Source organism: Acanthisitta chloris, unplaced genomic scaffold, assembly GCF_000695815.1.
Source record: "Acanthisitta chloris isolate BGI_N310 unplaced genomic scaffold, ASM69581v1 scaffold8525, whole genome shotgun sequence".
NCBI lineage: Eukaryota > Metazoa > Chordata > Aves > Passeriformes > Acanthisittidae > Acanthisitta > Acanthisitta chloris.
The window spans coordinates 4,051-20,884 of NW_008672057.1; the positions used below are offsets into that span (position 1 = coordinate 4,051).

The 16,834-nt window shown below is 39.5% G+C and overlaps 1 protein-coding gene across 1 annotated transcript in view; it reads left to right on the forward strand.

The window, feature by feature from the left end:
- THNSL1 (threonine synthase-like 1 (S. cerevisiae)) overlaps window positions 1–373 on the forward strand; it is a 2,212-nt gene extending 1,839 nt beyond the window's left edge. The window contains 1 exon segment of the mRNA XM_009074365.1: window positions 1–373. This exon segment is cut by the window's left edge and continues 27 nt beyond it. Coding sequence (XP_009072613.1) covers window positions 1–373 — 373 coding nt within the window.
- The last annotated feature ends 16,461 nt before the right edge of the window (window positions 374–16,834 follow it).

Consider the following 16,834-nt stretch of genomic DNA (forward strand, 5'->3'; position numbering starts at 1 on the left):
CTGCCTAGCTGCCATTCACTCTGTGTACAGTACTACAGGATATATTTTGGACACACACACAGCTGTTGCTAAAGTCGTTGCAGATCGATTGCAAGATAGAACTTGCCCAATTATTATTTCATCCACAGCTCATTATTCTAAGTTTGCACCTGCTATCTTGAGGGCCTTGAGGATTGCAGAAATAAACCAGAATCCATTAAGTCAGCTTCACTTGCTGAATTCTTACAGCCCTCTGCCTCCAATCCACTGGGGCCTATTAGAGACCCTGAAAAAGACAGGGAACGGGGAGCACCACGTCTGTGCTGCTGATACCAGTATGCTGATGTCTCATATAGAAACCTTAATTCAAAATCATTTCATGAGAGTTTTTTGAGCAACAAATAACAATGTCCACAGTGCCAATTGTGATACCTCCTTAACAAGCTGCATGTTTTACTCGAGCCATTATTCTTCTGGTCTGGGTCCAGTCCCCAGTATGACGTCTGCAGTTCTGTACTCAGCTGTCAAGCTTTTGACAGGATTTGTAAGTAACGTGTGTGAGATTTCTAGTGGTGGTGAATTGAGGGTGTAAAAGACTGGAATACTTTTTTGCAGGTCATACACAGCAGACACTAGCACAGTCAGATTCCCTTGGCAGTGCTGTCTCCTTCTCAAGCCTGAAGCATCCTCCACAGAAGGAGGAAGATACTCAAGTCTGACATTTCTGAAACAAATAGCTCTGGTTTTGTTGCAAGAAAGATGTCATCCTTTGGTCAGTGGGTGCTTAATTAAACTTTGTTTCACTAAGGGTACCGAAACATAATAAGATTCTGTAATGATCTTTATATGTTACTCATGAGGGTTGATTTCAGTACAGAATTAAAGTATATTTGTGTTGTTAATCCTTGAACCATTCAATTTTGTGATATATTATCTTCTTGTATAATGTTTTTATGTATATGTAAATGTTTATGTATATGTATGTGCTGGTTATGTAGATGTAAAAAAAAATCTAGTAATTTTGGTTTTTCAGTTTTTTCTCGCAGATATTTTCCTCTGTAAAATAGAATACTTGGTATTTTTAATATTTTTTGAGATGTGACTCTTCCTCCAGTATGTTGTAGTCTCTTCCTTATATGTTTTCTATTTGAACATTCAACTTTTAAATCCTTTTTTAATACTATAGAAGAATCTGCTGGTAGTAGCAGCAGTAATCTGAAATGAGGACCAGACTTCAGTATTTATTTGCATTTTTTTTCTGTTGTGAGTTTTATCTTTGAAATCATGTAGCTTTATTGTTCTAATTACTTCTGTTTTCATGTTTTTCTTAAGTTAATTTCCTTGACATTCTATTCTGTTCATGCTTTGCATGAATTAGTGTAAGAAAGAAGCTTCCCAAATTGCTTGGCATCTCATCAAGGAGAGTGAAGGATGAATTCCAGTGTGATAGCATCAGAGGTATTCATTATGTAACCTAAAATAGATCTGTGTGGTTTTGCTAATGACAGGCTCTTAGCTGGTTGTTTTTTTCTGAAGAAAAAAAATAGAGTAGGTTGTCCTAGGAGATTATGTGGTTATGAACCAATGTATTCTGCTAACTGGAGATTATATTTGGCAAGGTCATAAACTATATTTCAAACTAAGGGAAATGGTAGAATGATGTATTGGCAAGTTTTGAGTGGCATGCAATGACAAGTAAAGAGCTAAGAGCCATCAGATGTGAGGACATACAGCTATGAGAGGTTGTTTCCCACCAAGATTCAAATAGGGGAAGTATTTGCTGGCAATTGATAACACTTTTTGCCTCTTCAATAGGCAATATTTCCTAGATGTCAAGATTCACTTGGGCCTTTGAAGTGTTGCCATTTCCGACAGCTTCCTCCGTGTACCTGCTTGTATTTTTTGCCACATTAGAGGTGAAGAAGATGACACCTAGCAAACTCTTCTAAAGAATTGTCATTTCTTCCAGCGTAAGGTAAAAGACCCCAGCATGATGTGCCTTTGCCACACTGAACACATCATACTGTATAATTAAATGTAGCTGATAACATAGGTGTGACACAGTAGTTTTCTAGATTCTGCCATTCTTGGATAGCTTTTTAGGACCTTTCCAGTTCTTTGCTCAATCCTTATTCACTCTTTCTGCAGTAACTTTGAAAAACAACTTTTTGTTTTCACAGAATCATGAACAGCCCAGGTTGGAAGGGACCTCAAAACATCTTCTGGTCCGACCTTTTGTGGGAAAGGGAGCCTAGATGAGATTATCTAGCACCCTGCTCAGTCATGCCTCAAAAACCTCCAGCAATGGGGATTCTTTCACATCCCTGGAGAGGTTGTTCCAATGGTTGAGTGTTCTCAATGGAAAAATTTCTTTTTTACATCAAGAAGAACCTTCTCCTGGTGCAACTTTCCCCTTGTTGTCTCTAGCCACCACTGAAATACTGGAAAACTGTGATGAGGTCCCCCTGAGACTCCCCCAGAGTGAAAAGACCTGAGTTACTCAGTTTCCTCACAGGGCTGGGGAATTTTCAGCATTTTACAGGCACAACATAGGAAAGACCATAAATATGTAATTCTATAAGGTTAAGTTGCATAAGCAAAGAAGAATTGCTCGTGTTGGTGATAAGTGCACATTTACCTTGAATTTCTGTATGATTCAGTCTGATTCTTACAGTAGTTGCAAGTGGGGAAAGAAAAACCCCGTAATGCTTTTTCTAGATGTGCTCAGTACAAAACCAGAATTCTAAATCTTATGAAAAAAACAACCCAAAACCGAACCCAAACAAAGCCAACTGCCTGGATTGAATTACTGGACAGGGATTGGTTTTAGCATAAGGACTCAGTGGAAATCCTGCAGTACCTGGTTCCATTGGGCTTAATGCCATTTGACATTGCACGGCAATTTGTCAAACACTGTTACAATGCTTTGTACAAATGTCTTCAAAGAAGAACTTGTTTTCATAGAAAGCACCTGAAAGAGAAAAGCTGAAGTTCCAAACAAGATTAGATTAGAAGCCAATGTCCTGCCCTGGGGTAGCTCACTATTAGATGAACCAGCCAGAACTGAGCTCGCAAGGGATTTATTTTGGCATGACTCAGTCATTATTTCAAAGTTCATAGCAGTAACTCGAGCTTGGTCTGAAGGAGAAAGTACTAGTAAAATTCCTGGTTGCTGTTTTCCTATCACACAAGCCATTATAGCAGTTGATTTGGATTGAATAAGTAAAAAAATGAGCAGTTGTACTTAGTTAAGGGCTTCTATATAGTGTATAAAGGTGTATGAAGGCAGAGGTTAAAGAGAACATATGGTATTAATCCATTTCTCAGAATGTCTTAAAGGCTTTTACAATACAGTATTTGCTCATTCAAAAATAATTTTTGTACCTTAACTTCAGTGAATTATTTTTGTACACTGCATCTGCTTGTGGATCCTAGTAATGGGCACCATAAATGCTGCAGTAGTGTTGTGATCCTGGATGTCCACAGTATTTGTGGCCTGGTGCTGATGCTGTGTTCTGTACAGTCTTCTGGCCTTCCTTGTCCTGCTGGGCCTGGAGGAATGGAAGAGAAAAGATTCCCAGCATACTCAGCATAGCTGGCTGTGGGGACATAAGATAGTGAGGGAAGCAATCCTCCTTGTCTTCCCAGCCCAGATTTTCTGAGTGTCAACAGTATACCATGGCTCAACAAACACTGTGCTACTTTTATTGTCCTTTTCCCCCCACTATCAGTATTATGAAGTATTCAAAAGGCATTACAGAGTGGGACAAACACCGTGCACACTGAACACTGTCACATGTTATTTACTACTAACTTCTTAAGGCAGAAATGGTGTGCCAATGATACAGAAAAGCAAATCTATATTGTGCTGGTTAGCAGGATTCTTTAAGCCAGTTAGGCTTGCTGTATACACATTTTGCTCCTATTTGTGCAATGATAGAATATTGCAGTCTCAATCCAGGCTGACTGAGAGTGTGAGCCTGCATATATTCACTTTTGCACTAGCTTTGTTGACCTGGAGTAATAGCACAGCTTTAGTTAAGCTGTTATTCTTCTGTATAGATAAATCTTTGCTGAACGTTTGCTGCTACATGAAGAACCTTAAGGACAAAAATGTAAGGACAAATGTAATGTCTATATTTACACTTTTTATTATAAGAATATTTATGTGGAAAACATTTTATTTTTGTTTACAGATGTACCAGCTGCTCATTACTTGCCTTTAGTCACAGCTCTGCTTCTCAGGGTGGCAGAGTGATGTGAGATAAAGGATGAATAGAGCACATGGGTACAGCTTCAGAAGATAGTTGTGTTTTCTTAGTATCTTAGGATTCAGAAAGAATTGCTATTTATGTTTTGGGTGGAATGTTTTAGCTGATGGAACTCCACAGGGAAGATTCTTGTTTTTCAAGAGGTCAGCTCTGCTCTTCAAGGACATCAAGAACACACATTGCTATTAAGTATATCATGTTTGGCATGCCTGAAATATGCATTACTCATTTGTATCCACTGTATGTTTTTCTAAATAAATCCTGCAGGATCCATGCTGTAGCTCTTTCTTTGCAAATGTTTATAAATCCTCATCAATGTGATATAAAGAAAATCCACTACAAGAAGTGGTTTCAGAGTCTGATATTCTTAAATCTTGAAAGATGTGTTCTGTCCTGTGTTTACTTGAAAGTCAGTGAGAAGATTTGCATCATTATGGAAGGAAAGTATGTATAAAGTAAACCCACATCAAAAATAGCCAGTGTCTAAACACTGTTTATGCTGCACCACAGATGTGTCTGGTGCTGCATGGAAAGTCTGTGTTCTGGGGAATTAGTATGGAAAAGGAAATCTCTGACCGTTTAATCTTTCTTATTCATGTTTAGTTCAGTGTAGAGGTGAGCTGGCTGGCTGTTAGCAGTTGTGGAGCAATTTTGGTTCACTTGGAATATCATTTCAGGATCACAGGCATAAAAATTGCTAGACTGGTTGAAGCAGCAACGAGTAGTTAATATCAGTGAATTGACATGAGTGGACAGTTGATTCTGAACATATATTAACAGCTTAAAGAGGGTTTAAATGTTACTGTGTTTCTTCACAGCAGTTATAAATGCATCAGAACTGGGAAACTGTGGCTTCACAATGATCTCGGTCTTGTTCTCCAACTCTAGTTAAAACTTTTGAAGATCTGCCAGTCTGAATGTAGATCTAAGCAGTTTTTTCCTGTTGCTCAGGAAGACTGTATTCCCTGATCATTGTTTAATATACTCTCTGGCCTTTTTCTTGACAGCATAGGAAAATTGTTCAGCAGAATTAAGGTAACACTTGATTTACCTGCTTATATGTGATATGTTATAGTATTTAACCAAGTAGAGCATCCACAGTGTTTTCCCTGTGCGGCGTAGGAACACATTGATGTGCATTCTCAACTGAACAGGAATTTTCAGCATGCCTTGTGGCCAAAAGGACCATAAGTTTGGAAATGGGAATGCTGTCAGGGAAGTAATATTATTGTCTGTATTTTACTTTGGTGTAACCTTTTTGGAAGAACGCTATGCCCAATTTCAGTAGTGACATGTTAAGTATTGCTGGGAAGTTGGACAGAAAAGGGTCATGAAAGCAATAAAAGGATTAAAAAGCAGCACTGGCACAAGAGTCCCAACAAAGCAGAATCTACTTAGTGAAAGATGAGTTAGCCTAGTCAAGCCATCTTTGGAGAAAAAAAATTGATGATAATAAGAACTGTTCCATCCAGCAGAGAAAGGATGATCCAGCAATTCTGAGTAGAGGTTGGACATGTTACAAGAAGAGATAAAGGTATGTAACAGAAAGGTAGGGACTTCCCTGGTCTGGAGCTGTTAGATGATACGATGGAAGGGGGACTAATTTGGACAAGTCAGATCCATGTTATGTAAGAGGTCAAACCAAATAATCACAACAGTGGCATTTGCTGCCCCAGGAGTAACTTGCCTGCTAGTAGAAGTATGAACAATATTTCACAGAGGTTTGGGAGCTAGAGATGGTGAACTCATTCCAGTTCTGCTGTAGTGTGATCAGTACACAGAACAAGTGCACTAAATAGGATACTGGATATGTTTAGCCTCCCCTTTTGCTGTCTCTAGAGAATTGCAAATGGACTCCTAATGCACACCCTGACTTGACTCATGGCTATTAGGATATGGCTCATTAGTTTTAAATTTCATTATACAATACGTCTTGTGATGGTTTGGGCTATATATACTTTCATTATGAAAATGAGGTGAACAGACACAGGAGGAAAGTGCCTGTGTAAATGTCATCTTTATTGAATGTAGCTAATTATTATTTATTTTTCCATGCTTTTAAAAGTTAGAGATCTTTTAAAGTTTATTAGATGCTTTTGGACCCCTTCTTTTCCATTCTTGTTTACTTGGCATTTCTCTCTGCTCTCATGAGCAGGCTGCAATCCAATGTCCATTATCAATTCATTTTCAGCTCATAATGAGATCCACATAAGACAAATGGAAAAATCCAATGTTTCCTTTTTATAGTATACCAACCAAAGATGCTCCATAAGGCTTAGGGAAGGCAGAGTGTGCTCATAGGGTGACATAATTTGAGGAAAATGTATTTTCTATACATTGTAGACTAATTCACTAAATTATATCTAAATAGAGAAGACATTTAATGGACTTTTTTACTAAGTATATGTGGCAATCTGGTTCTGTTTAAAATGCTAATCAATGCATCCCATCTCCTAATGAAACTAGTGCTCCCTGCATAATTAATTAGCATTTTATACAGATGAGGACGGGAAAGACATAGTCACAGCCGTTTTCAACCGTAGTGGTTAATAAGAGAATTCTGTACAGTTCTGAAAGGTCATACATGCATAGCTGATTTCTGCAAAACCGGAATTTTGCAAGTAAAAATTTTAGTGAAGTTTACCTGGCCTCGTTCCATACAGCTTTTATCCACAAGATGGCATTCCTAACAGGAGTTTGCTAGGCATGGTCATGTCTTGCAGTTTTTTGAAGGGCTCTAAGGGAGTATTTGTAATGTTACCTGAGCTTTTTATGTGTTATTTTTAATAAGATGTAATTAACAGTGATTTAAGTCAGAAGCCTTAATGATAATTAGGCTAATCCTTAATGATGTAAGGAGTACTCAGAAATATCTGATGGATCCTGCTCAGCAAAACAGCACCTTAATTCGTGGCATTATATACTATTAGACACTTTTCAACTGTAAATCTGGAATCCCTTTTGCTGTAATATAAGCATCTGAAATAAGTAAAAAATCAATTCTTTAAATCAAGAGCACAAATAATACCATGGTCTTATATACAAAACCCCAGTGTTTGGGGGTTTGAATATGATGCAGCATGTGGGGCTTGTAGTGTGTTTTGGGTTAAAGAAGAGCAGCTAACAGTATTCACAGGGAAAAGCAGTATAAATTATCCATCTTGCTGTGCAGGGGAGGATCTTTCATAGCTTAACGTTGCAATGACCAAGCAATGTGTGTTGAATGCTTGTCATCCAGGCTGATCACTGAGCCCACAGGCAGCTCTGCTTTCTTTCAGGCTTTATGTAATTTTTCAGTTTCTTGTAATCTTTGCATGCTAAATTCAAATACCTAGTTATTCTTTTTCTTTAAATACAAGCATGAAGGGAGTATAATACACCCTGCCAAACCAATACGAGCGCACTAGGTTTTATGTAACAGAGATGTGCATGTTATACTTTTCTTCCCCGTGGTTAAGGTCCTGATCTTACTTTGCTTATTTTGCTGACTCTTTAAGATCAGACCCGAGCTAATTCATCATTTATACTTCCATTCTAGCTAAAGTGCCCTAGTTGCAATTTGCTTTGGAAAAAAAGAACCTTAAGTTTCTGCTTAAACTGGAATCCAATGGAAATTGTGGATATTTTTTTAGCAAGTCTATTTCAAATCAACAGAAATAGAGTGGTTTGTTGGCTTGATTTATTGCTTTGTCTTTTCTAATGCATGTGTACATTTCCTGCTAATCCTTCTGCTCCGTGTGCCACCCCCCACTGATGCCTCAGCCCTCTGGTTTTGGTGCCTATCATTTAACACAGCTGAGAGGACAGAGCAGTGGCTGCATCCACTGCTGACACTAATGACAGTCTTTGCTGAGTGAGTGGGTACTACTTTGACATTAAGCAGATGTTCTTTTTCCTAACACGCTGTTACACCTCTATCATCTCTCGAAGATGGCTATGCAAAACAGAATATGAATTCTTGTTCGCTCAAAACAATTGTCAGTCAAAAAAAAAACCACTTTCAGAATGATCAGGTTGGCAGAACCTACCTGCTGGTTGAATCTGGCACAAGGACTGCAGAGTTAATAGTATCTCCTGCTGACTACCAGTAAAATTTGAGGGCCTGAACATCTCCCCCATGCTGCAGATTTTAAAGAAATCTAGTGTAAATTACTATTTTGAGGATATGGAAATGGCCAGAGAAAGAAAGTTATACATCATAATTATGAAATGTTGATGAGAAAGTAAATGATTTCTTGCTGTTCCCTTCAAAGTTGCACACTAAATTTTCTTTCTAGTAGTTAGGCATAGGACTAGGTGAGTAGATGGGGGCAAGATTCCTCTGAGAAGAGCAAGAAGCATGTCCCATGGAGGAGGTTTAAAAACAGGAAAACCAAATGTACTGAGGAAAGAAATGTTCTCTGCTCTGATGGCTGCTGTGTGGAATGGGTTTATTGTGAAGGACAGTCCATAAGTAGTAATATACACTGCTAAATAAGGGAAACAGGTCAGTCAAGGTAATGGCAGGTCTGGGGTCCCCCAAAACACCACAACTGCATAGGGTGCAATGGACACCACCAGTGGAAATCAGTGGTCTCGAGCATTGCTGATGTTACTTCTGGGACATCTCATCATGTCAGATCCAACTCCCAGAAATAGGGGAAAGAACTGGCACTGAATTTGTCTTTTTGCCTGAGGGTCTCTCAGTTATATGACAGTGGCTATGAGTTCATATAACCATGTGCTTGCAGGTAACACTGTCAGAAAGAAAAATGGCCATACCAAGCACTGACAAATAATAGTCCTGATACTTCATGATGGATCTGCAAATTGCTTTGCTAGTACAAAGCACATCAGGGGCTAATTTGATGCACTTTATTGTTTGCAAGAGGTGGATTATAAATGTTTGGAATTGCATTTTATGTAACTGCTGCTGGATAGGCATAGGTATGAGTAAGTGTGAACTGGGAAAGGAAAATGTACTGGGAACTGTAACCAGAAGTATTATCACTTCCCATATGTAACAATCGTGTGCCTGGGGCAAGGAAGCACAATTACTGACAGAAGCTGTGTTTGTTCATGCAAGTGATTTTATTGCTCTAAGTGATTTATCACTCTGGATTACACTTTTTGATGAAAGAGTTTTCTGGAATAATTGTCCTCCAAAGGAAATGAGTTGTTTACCTTCAATAGATGACCAGGTCTGCCTATTGAAAATAAGTTAGATTTATAAAGTACTTTCATGAGGTTTTTTAATAGGTGGGATGCAAAGGGTCATTATGCAACATGAGGGTTTGCTTCCCCAAGTTAATGACATCATCTCTTTCACTCTCTCCCTTTCGCTTCCTCGGTCTCAGAAGTCTAGAACTACACATTTTAGAAAATGATCAGATACGTAAATATTTAATATACTTCCAAACTATATGATTTCACTTTTTCTGGGATCAAAACAATATGCTGAACTTATATTGGATGCTGAAGATAGACTGACGATTACTGAAACAGACAAACAGTCCTCCCTTCCTTTACAAAGAGCAGAAAGATGTTACATTTTCAAACTGAAATTTTGTTTTTAAGTCCTGATTCCAGGGAGTGTGCAGCACCTGAATTGCCAGCATCTCTGTTCCTTGTGCTCCTGGGTCACTGGTGGTAAAGCTCTTACTTTCTTATGCATTCATATTATTATGAAAAGAGCTAGCTAGAAGTACAGGTCCCTTCCTTCTCAGAGGCATCTGAACACAACCCAGACACAGTTATGCACTGTGTTACTTTGGCCTGACACTAGAATTGCTTTACTATAGACAAATCAAGCCTCATACACAGTCAATCCCTTTCCAAAATGCTGAATGGCGAAGCTGAGCTGGAAGATACTGAGTGTAGAGTGAACATTCCAATGCTGTATAGAGCCACTATAAAAGCTAGCTGAAAACTACTTCACAAACTACTGAGATCTTTGTAGTGCCCAATATCACAAATTGTTCATTTCTGTAAGGTACAGCTGACAGGGGAGATGGAGAAATATACATTACTTTTCTTTTAAAATCTGTCCAAAATAAAATTTGCCTTCTGTGAGCACTTAGTTTGTTGTGCTAAACCTTGGGGTTCAGGGTGAGACTCCCACCTACCACAGTGGTGGCTCTTCAGTCAGTTCAGGGGCAGCAGAAGCATCATCTTCAGTGATGAGTTTTTGTTCCTTGTATTAATTGCATGATCTGCTTAATAAATCAAATCACATATAAATGGAACAGCTTCAAAGTAATTGTGCAGCTGAGCAACTGATGACTTATTGTGCCTTATGGCTAATGTGACTGTGTGGATAAGGACCCAAAAAGACAAAAATTAGTCTCTTTAACCTCCAATGTCCCCAAACTCTCCCCTGATGAGTTTCCTGTCACTTTAATTTAAGGTGTATTTTGATCAACTTATGAAAGCAAGTCTATTATGCATTTGTCTCCTATTCTCCAGAAACAATTGCTCAGTCCTGTATTCTTAAATTCCCTTCTGTACCCACTGTTACTCCCATTTCTTTTCCTTTTTTTTTTTCTTTTTTTGATAGCTGCAATAGGTGTTAGTGATGAAGCAGTTTGTAGACCTGATTTTAGAGGATAAACAGAAGAAATAAGCAACATTTAGGGTGTCATTGAGACCACCTTGGTAATTTCTTTTGGTTTGCAAAGCAGATGTCTCTGTAATGCACTCAAATTCTTCACCATCATCCGTTATCAAGAAGTCATTTTAGCATAACTATTTTTTAATTCTCTAAGTCTTTTCATGGGAGAATTTAAAGTCAGTCTTTGTAGGATAAATTTAACCCTGTGTTACAACTCAAAATATCAGAATCACAAAATTTAAAAAAGAAATAAAATCTTGTAATAAGCAGTTTGTAGGTAATGTAATGAAGTTCTTTTCGAGCTGATACTTGGACTGCAAATCAAGAGTTTTATTCCCTTCTGGAATCAGGTACCCTTTGAAATGTTCATAAAGTTCTGTGTTGTCATTAGCTCTACTTCTGGCAGCAGGATTTTACAAACTGCCATGAGTTCTGAACAGAAGGAAAAGTGTATGTATGCAGCAATTTTCAGTGGAGAGAAAAACCAGAAGACACTATTTTGTTATTGTAACTTGACCTAAGAGGAGAATATATATATATATATATATATGAATGTGCTGGTATTTGATAGCTGATAACTTTCTCAGCTTGAAAATAGTGACTTTTGCAACATTTCTTTTTGTTCAAATTGATTAGGGGATGTTTGGGTTTTTTTCCTGCCTTCCTCCTACCCAAATTCATAAATGAATGGCACAAAAATCAGGAGCTATTTTTCAAATCAGTATTCAATATTTAGAAAGTAAAAAGGGAAGAAGGGAGGAACATCAGCAAAAATCAGATCCAGTGAATAGTCAGAAGCTGGACACAATTCTGCTGAGTGTGTATTAATGGCCAAGATTGAAATTAAGCAATTCCTTTGAATATGGTCATGACTAAAACAGACTATCTCTAGCCTTAAAACCTTCCTCTAAAAGTGCAGCTGTGGCTTTCTTGTGAGATTTGTGTAAGTTCCTACTGCAGTGAGGCTAGGTACCAGGGAAACAGTTCTTTTTGGGGGGCTGAGAGAGGTCATTCTACTTTTTGTCTAGCAGTAATTCTGAGCTAAAGGAAGAAGAAAGCATTGAAAGTTTTATTTAAACTTCAAAAATTGTGTTTAACGTGGGATGATCATTTACACTTTAGCAGTGTGTTTATCTGAAGCTGTATGGCTTCATCCTGATTGTGAAGGTTCCCAGGGTATCTTGTTCAGTTTACTGTATGTTTTGAGAGACAGAAAGTGTGAGAGAATTTATGTATATGCACATGTATATGGAATGTGTACACATTCACATTGTGTATGTGTTTCAGTTTATTGTGTGCACAGAATATTGTGCTTGTAGATCATGGTAAAAATCATCTTGATTGATGCATGTCAGATCATGTGTCAAAAGAGATGTGCATCCCTGTGGGTACCAGTCTGACACATCAGCAGCTCCAGGTGGGATCTGGCCCGTGCAGTTGTCCTTCCTACACAATGTGTGGGAGATGTCCCAGGGGGACCACATGACATTCCTGAGCCATGCAATCCAGGTCAGAAACACAGCACAGTCTGCAGCCCAGGGCTCCAGCTGGCCCTGACCCTTGGCTGGTTTTGTGCAGCAGCGTTGCCTGACCTTGGTTCACTGTCACTGAGAAAGCTGTCGCTGATCTCTGAGAGTCTGTAAATTGAAACCAGGCAAGATAAGAAAAGTAAAAACAGGCAGAACTGAACGTGCTGAGCTGGGAAGGCTGTCTCAGGGACTGGGGACAAATACTGACATGGAATCTGTAAAACCTGAGGGAGAAAGCAGAGACTTAGACAATGGCATCTCTGCAACTGTGAGGACTTGTACTGAATTACTGGGGTGTTTTGACATGACTGAAATACTTTTCTTATTAAAGTGTGCAATACCAATGAAAAGCAACAGAAACCACCTCATATGCTTTTCTCTTTCCCCCCCTCTCCCTTTTCCACATCCTTTCTGCACTGATCCTCATCAGCCCCCACCTGACCCCTGTGAAGGAGGCTTCTCTGCTCAGCCTCTGGGCAGAAGTGCCTCTTAATACCCTTTACTGCTTTGCTCTCATTTCACTCTGCGAATCACACAACCCCCAAGGCACACATGGCATGTGGTACTGTACTCTGACTGTTCTTGACCCCAATGCCCACACTGGCATGGTGTGGTGGCCCTGGAGCACTGCAGTGACCAGCCAGCTCTCCAGCCACCCATGTAGGTGCCCAGCTTGGCATCAGGGCTGGAGAAACAAGAACAATATTCCCAGCCCTGATGCGAGTTTCCAGGGTCAGGGTAGGGGCTAAGGGCCCAAGAGGTTTTGCACTCTTGCATAAGCACCCAGGTGAAAACAGCTTTGTTTCCAATCACAGCAGTCACCAGGGCTGCTGTGCCCTGGCATAGGTTCCCCCCTTGCTGCCCAAGCCAAAGCCAGCAGCTGTCTCCAGAAGCAACATATCATATATGGCAGGCTCTCAGCTGCCATATATCCTGCTGATTAAAGAAATCCTCTTGTTTTGGGAGTGTCTGGTGTGCCATCTGGGCCTTGCTCTGCAGCTCCTCAAACCTAACTGGAGATGCTCTGTCTCCTTGTCTCTCATGTCTTTCAGAACAGGCTCCCTCCTACCAACACCATATTTCTCATTATCAGTCTTTTCATCTCACTTCTGATACCAGGTGATTAAGCAAGCAGAAGGGTGTTGGACAAAAAGTACTACCTGGACAGTTTAAGCTGGACTGGAAAGTACCCATTGGTTCCATCCATTTTAATTTTGGAGGGGTTTTTTTGTTGATTAGTTTTGTTATTTGTTGTGAATTGGTTTTGGATTCGTTTATTGTGGGGTTTTGGTTTTTTTGTGGTTTTGTTTTTGGGTTTTTTGGGGTTTGGTTTGGCTTGGTTTTTTAAAGGAAAATGCAAACACAAAACAGTTGACAATTTAGCTATCCCTGAAATGTCCATTCTGAGGACCAGATTTGGACTGAGATTTATCTCTGATTTTGTTTAGAGTATCCATTTTGACATATAGTAATTACATTTGATTCACTAGTTTCAATCAGACCAATCAATCCATTTTTATTGCAGTATGGAATGACATTGTGTGGATTTCAGCTGCAACTTCATATGCATGAACAATGCTTGCTACCTGCCAAGGGATATTTAAAGAAAGACCTTAAATGCTGGAAAATAGCAACATTCAGAGAAATTAGAGATATGATTTGGTACTTAAAGTGGTTAAGAAATTCCTTCAGTGTATTCTTAACTAAAGACAGGAATAAACAAGTGAGGGAAAACAAACCAAGAGGCAAGGCAGCAGACAGGAAAGTGATTGCAGTGTTAGGAAAAAAAGTCATAACTCATTAACATAGGGGAATTGTTTGAAGATGTTAATGTTATGGTGTACAAGGGGAGTGTGAGAGCTCTCTAAAGCTTTTGGCAAAATTTCAGATGAGAGAACAATGTCTGTGATGCAGAGTAATGGAATAAGTGGAAAGTTGTTTCATTAGGCTGATAATTGGGCAAAACCAGGGGAAAAAAAAAGTAGCTTATTACAGAGGAAGATGTGACCTCAATCTGGCCTATAAACTTTGTACTTGGATGATTTTTCATACAACAAAAACCCCATGAATATTAACTCCAAAGTAGCAATGAGACATGAGATTGGTCAGAGGTCTCCAAAGCTACAAAAAGTGAACTAGAGATTGAAAAAAGATGGGGAAATGTACCTCATGAACTAGCCTGCCTACTTAATTAAATCCCTCAGGAACCTGGAGAATTAGGATTTCATACAGAAGAAAGAGATGAAGGCACTCAGGAAAAAAGGCTTCCTAGTCTCACTGTGAGCTTCTGTACTGTAGCATCTGCTGTTGCCCAAACTCCTCTAAGCAAACCAGTCTGTGTTTGGTGCAAGCTGAAGCCAGAAATGCTGTTGCACAGTGTACAGTAGCATTTACTTTTGGTCATTTGTTGAACAGGCAAAAGGTACATTTTGGAGAGAGACTCACAGTAGTCTATCAACTGGAAAATAAATTATCCTCTTCTGCAGCCCACTCCATTATACCCCACTGCCCTTAGGTGCCTCCTCTGATCTTGGATTCACTACATTTCCAAACACTTCTGGGCTTAGAGAACACATTATGTAGCATAAGGGAGAGCAGGTGGTCCAGTGCTGCCCTGCTTGTGTTCAGCCTAATCTGAAAGATTGGCTTTTGGAGGAGGGGCAGAGGTCTGGGGACATATATGCAATTCATCATCACTATTTTGAGCTGGCTGTGAGAAACTGCTACACCTGCTGCTCTGCTTCAGATGGGCTTTGAAATACAGGCAGGCTGAAGGACAGATGAGTTCTTCTTTCATGATAGCAAAAAAAAGCACTTTGTTCCAGTATCTGTAAAGTTTAGGCAGTTTCCCACAAGCAAGGATAATTGAAGAGCAGCTTCTGGCTTGTGATTGATACATAAACAAGAGTATTTTTGGAAGTGTTGGTTGCTTTTATTATTGAAAGAAAAGAAAATCACTGCTAATTTTCAGTTTGCTGAGTATTTTAATACATCATTTCCAACAGAAACACTTTGAATTATCAGACAGAAGGGAAATAACTCACTGCTATGAGACGAAATCAGCACTCCTTAGTATAGAGTAACTACTAGAAATCTTCATCGTGCTCTTGGAAAGAGTCCAGGTGCCTTTATGCCAAAAGAAGTTCAATGTTCAGCTGTGAACCAGGACCCAGAATAATGATGCTAGGCAAATGCCTGTTGATGTACACAGCCTGTCCAAGGGGAATGAGAGTGTGTTAGAGGGCTGGCAAGATGCCTAAACCCACACTGCTGGTATGGGGACCCTGACAGCAAAAAGACCCAACAAACAGTGTCTCAGAGGCTGTGTTGGAAGATATGAGCTGTCAATGCACTTTCTGTGTTTGCCAGGCACTTTTAAAGAAAACTGGGAAGATTCACTCCCGATTCATCAAAGGTTTTTGCAAATCTGTAGATGCCAAGCCAGACTTTGAGGTCCAGGAGAGGCCATGTGCTGCCTGTTGCTACAGGAGAACTAATGTGTCCTCCCCAGTGCAGAAACTGGGAAACTTCACTGCCCTGCCATGTGGAGCAGGTGGGTGTCATGCCCAGCGTGAGCACGGGGCTGGGTCCTGCTTTCCAGCACTGCCAGTGCAGGCTGTGCCATCCCAGCCTGGCCTCTTTCACCCTCTCCCCTTGCTGCAGTACCACAGCTGCCTGGGACTACTGTCCTTCCCTAGAGGGAGTGGTTTTACCTGCACTGCTGAGAGCCCTTGGGCTAATTTGGGGCTTTAGGGAAGGCAATAAGAGATACAGTAAACAGTGCAGAGATAAGGTAGTATTTTCTTTTGGAAAAAAGATTGAAATGCAGTTTCCAAATGACATTTAAAATTGGATTGTAAGAAGAAGCTGAACTTTGCTTATAAATAATAAAATTGAGAAGTTATCCATTGGAAATACAATCTGTAGCTTCATTGAAGCTCATTTATTTAAGTGGGCTATGAATTATCCTGGTTTTGTCCCTCACCTGACTATCTGGCTGACTCTGTGTAGCATTTGCATCTACACCTGTAGAATGGGAATAATAGTACTATGCATCTTTGAAGACAACCCCAGAATTTCAGAATAAATGGTTTATTTAAGTGCTGGATTTGTAATTTAGGAAAGCTCTGCAACCTGATTCATTTCAAGTGAATCACGGAAGTGCCACAGAGTCCAGTGGGAGCAAGATTGAATTATTGCAAAATTCAAGCTTGAAATTAATTATATATTTATTAACTTTAAAACAATTATCCATGACATTCCCTCTTAACCTTTTCATTATTGTTTTATACAGGCTAAAAGATCTACCCCAAGAAGTGACTCTGTATAAATATGAACATGAAGCCAACATCATGCTTTTCAAAGCAATTAAATTTCTCATTCGCTCTTTCCACCTCTCTCATGCTTGGTGCATGTAATGAGACTGAAAGACAACAAGGGACATTGGTCACTGAAGACACTTGTCA